General features: G+C 43.7%; 1 protein-coding gene across 1 annotated transcript; it reads right to left on the bottom strand.

Moving 5' to 3' along the window:
- Nucleotides 1–228: 228 nt before the first annotated feature.
- Nucleotides 229–3,155, bottom strand: LOC111589331 (uncharacterized). The gene is made up of 2 exons (XM_023300168.2): nt 2,566–3,155; nt 229–2,162 (listed from the first exon to the last, which is right to left on the bottom strand). Exons 1-2 carry the CDS (start codon nt 2,577–2,579, stop codon nt 611–613), a joined length of 1,566 nt encoding a protein of 521 aa, XP_023155936.2. The 5' UTR covers nt 2,580–3,155; the 3' UTR covers nt 229–610.
- Between the last annotated feature and the right edge of the window lie 609 nt (nt 3,156–3,764).

Raw genomic sequence — 3,764 nt, 5'->3', positions numbered from 1 at the left:
TCTCCCCCTTTTTGGTAATTGATGACAACACCACATAGTATATTAAAGAGAAGTTTAGTTTCTCCAAATCTCTCTCATACCTAAGGTATAAAATAGATTTTGGAGATGAGTTTCATAGGACTTATCTTGAATTGAAGTTCTGTCCAAAAGATAGATAAATCCCAATAGAAACTCAGTATGCAAGAAGGGCTCCCCCTAAGTGTGTGCAGGATTATTTGAAGTTGAAGATATAACACACATAATATATTAGAGCTTGATGGAGACTTTCCTACAAACATGGTTATCGAGACATACAAGCGATGATTCGTAGAGTGAGCGCAGCAATTATAATCACATCTCGATTAACCACACACAGAGTAATTTGAACTAAAACATAGTTCATCCCACAGAATATTACAGATAATAATCCACAGACATACGACATAGAGTTAATAGATCGAACCAAGTTCCAAATGCATAAGACATAAACTAAAACGGCACAAAAAAGATAAAATGCATATGCATGGTCTTAGTGTCCACATAGAACCACCAACTCCCCCTGAAGGAGACGCCTGACAACTTCTCATCACTTCTCTCCCCCTTTGGCATCAATTGCCACAAAGGAGAGGCCTTACTGATCACTCGGCGGAGGATGCATGTGGTAATAATGAGTGCGGAAGGTGTCAAACAGGGAGGAGAACTGGTCAAAGTCCTGCTGGAGCTGCTGCTGCCTCTGACTGATATCATGCATGTTGTCAGTTGTAGAAAGATTATCAAACTGACTGGAGAGAGCACCCATGTTATCTTGAAAGCTTTGTTGCATATTATTCAGCCTTGACATGATGGGATCAGTGACATTAGTGTGAATGTGATCACGAAGGTCAGAAAATTCAGAGTTGAGCACATCCCAGTTGTCGTCAAAGCGAGACCGCATGTCATCGAGGCGGTGATCCACATGTGACATCAACCCCTCAAATCGAGTATCAATATGAGCCTCCAGCCCTTGCTGCATGTTGTGAAAATAAGGATCAAAATATCCTGGAGCAGGCTCCCAATAGTGCTGAGGCTGAGGAGGAGGTGGAGGAGGAGGCATCTGCTGTTCCTCAACATTAGGCGCTGCTCCACCCTCATAGCCAGGGTCTTCCTCATCATCTGGGAATGGAGTGAGTGGCCTGGTGAGAAACCCTATCTCATTCTTAAAAGGCCTGAATGGAGTGTGGACAATCTCACATGGGCCCTCAAATCTTGTCTTGGATTTGATAAGAGCCATAATGTATGGAGCATATGCCAAGTTTTGATTCTTGTCCATCTTTAAATCATTAAGCTGCCTCATCATGAAAAGAACAATGTTCATGACTTCTCCATTCATAATGTGATGAATTATGTTCCAGAACTTCTCCCTGATTTTACTCTTATCACCACTCTTGGGAAGGATGGTGACTCTGGCAATCTTGTTGATGACAGCAGGATGATGTCTGAGTCCTGCTGTCTCACCAAATCTCCTGGGTATACCAAGTCTGGCTGGCTCATAAAACTGCACAAAATCCTCAAAATTGTCTTCAGTATAAAGATCCACTCCAGCAGAAATGGTGCCATAGTTCAGACTGTTGGCAGCTGCAAAGTCAGCAAAAGAAGCAGAGTAGCGCTTGAAGCCAGTCATCCAGGTGATGGATTCTTCTGCAATATCAATCTCTGAGGTAGCCAAGAATTGCTTAACAGCCATTTCATTAAAATCTGTGCGCTGCCCCATAAACTGATATAGTCCGCATGCCTCAAACTTAGGGATCAAACCCTCCATGACTGATTGACTGAGCAGGAATGACCAATCAATCACCTGATGCTTATGGAAATTAGTATCCACCAGGGTGCCCCAGAAAACATCAAACTGCAGCTGCGTGTGGAAAAACTGGATGTTGGTATCTGATGGCAGAGCATACTGATTCACAGTCCGTCGAGAGCAGTACTCAGTCATAGAAAATCTCCGCTTTGGGAAAGTCCATCCTTGGATATCAATGGGATAATCAGGATGAACATGAGGAAAATCTTCCGCATCCATGGATTCAGTGCCCCCAGCTGAGGATTGGGCTTCTGAATCAGTGGTTGGTACATAATCATCATCATTTCCTCGAGGGCGCTTGGATTTAAAGCGACCTGCAAGTTTCTTGCGTAGACCACCAAGACCACTGCAACAATGTGACAAACATCCATAGATGAATAATTGAAACCAATCACCATTTATAAAAGGAATGGAACTGTAATGCTCTGCCAGGGTCCGGACTGTCCGCGCTAGGGGGCCGGACGGTCCGCGCCAGAGGCCCGGACGGTCCGCGTCCACCAGGCGGACGGTCCGCGACCGACCAGGGGCGACTCCAAGAACCCTAGCCGCCACAAGTGTTCAATTTGATGGTTTTGCAGATAATACCCAGCCAAATAAGTTGAAAATTTTGCATAGCATTGATATTGAGAAGAACTAACAATCCCACCAATCAGATTTTGAAACCCACTGCTCAATTTCAGATCAGAGAAGAAACCCAAATAATCTCAAAGTTGATGAAATTTGATTAAATCCACAAGATTTGAAGATACCGTGATGAAGACATGTTGAGGGAATGGTGCAGCAAGCTGTCGGACTGTCCGCACGCAACTTCACTTCACGGTCCGCGCACACTCGACACAAGAGAGGATATAGCGAGTGGAGAGCAAGAGAGAACAACCGAATAGGCACAACTGGCAAGTCTGCGGGCTCTGGTCCTTTTTCTGCCCTGTCGCGGACGGTCCGCGCGGGGGCGGCGGACGGTCCGCGTCCTGATGACCTCAGACAGTCTGCGAGGCTGCTCGGACTGTCCATTGCTTGATGCTGCGGACGGTCCGCGGTCCATGGGCGGACGGTCCGCGGCCTGATACTCATTTTTCCAATTTCTGTCCACTTTCTGATTTTGAATTCCGAATCCGAATTGGTGCTCATATATGGACATTTTGACCAATCCAAAAGTTGGTATGCATGCATATACTTATGATGTATTTGAGAAATGCAAGATTTTTGAATTAAACTATCTAGAGTAATTAGAAATGAAAAATGCACAAATAATACCAAATAAATAGCACAAAAAAAACATACTTAGACCCAAGATGCAAGGCGACACATGTGTGATCAACTTCAAGTCACATTAGAGATATCGATCACATTCATTTCACTTCTTAGAGAACAAAATCTTGTTTCATCCAAAGGTTTTGTAAAAATGTCTGCTAATTGATCATCGGTGCCAATGGAATAAATAGAGATATCTCCCTTGCCAACATGATCTCTTAAGAAGTGATGCCGTATATCAATATGCTTGGTTCTTGAATGTTGGACCGGATTGGTAGCCAATTTCACCGCACTCTCATTATCACACATGAGAGGCACATTCTTGAAAATAATTCCATAGTCCAATAAGGTTTGTTTCATCCATAATAGTTGAGCACAACAATTTCCGGCCGATATATATTCCGCCTCGGCGGTAGATAGAGCAACCGAATTTTGTTTCTTAGAAGACCATGAAACAAGAGATCTACCAAGAAATTGACAACAACCGGAGGTGCTTTTTCTATCAACTTTGCACCCCGCATAGTCCGAATCCGAATATCCAATTAATTCAAATTGAGCACCTTTGGGATACCATAGACCAATATTGGGAGTATACTTCAAATATCTTAGAATCCTTTTAGCGGCCTTCAAGTGAATCTCTCTAGGAGAAGCTTGAAATCGAGCACACATGCATACACTAAACATAACATCGGGCCTA

The sequence above is a fragment of the Zea mays genome, chromosome 5 (assembly GCF_902167145.1).
Source record: "Zea mays cultivar B73 chromosome 5, Zm-B73-REFERENCE-NAM-5.0, whole genome shotgun sequence".
Taxonomy (NCBI): Eukaryota; Viridiplantae; Streptophyta; class Magnoliopsida; order Poales; family Poaceae; genus Zea; species Zea mays.
The sequence above is the reverse complement of the archived record's forward strand: the minus strand, read 5'-3'. Positions and strand labels throughout refer to the sequence as shown.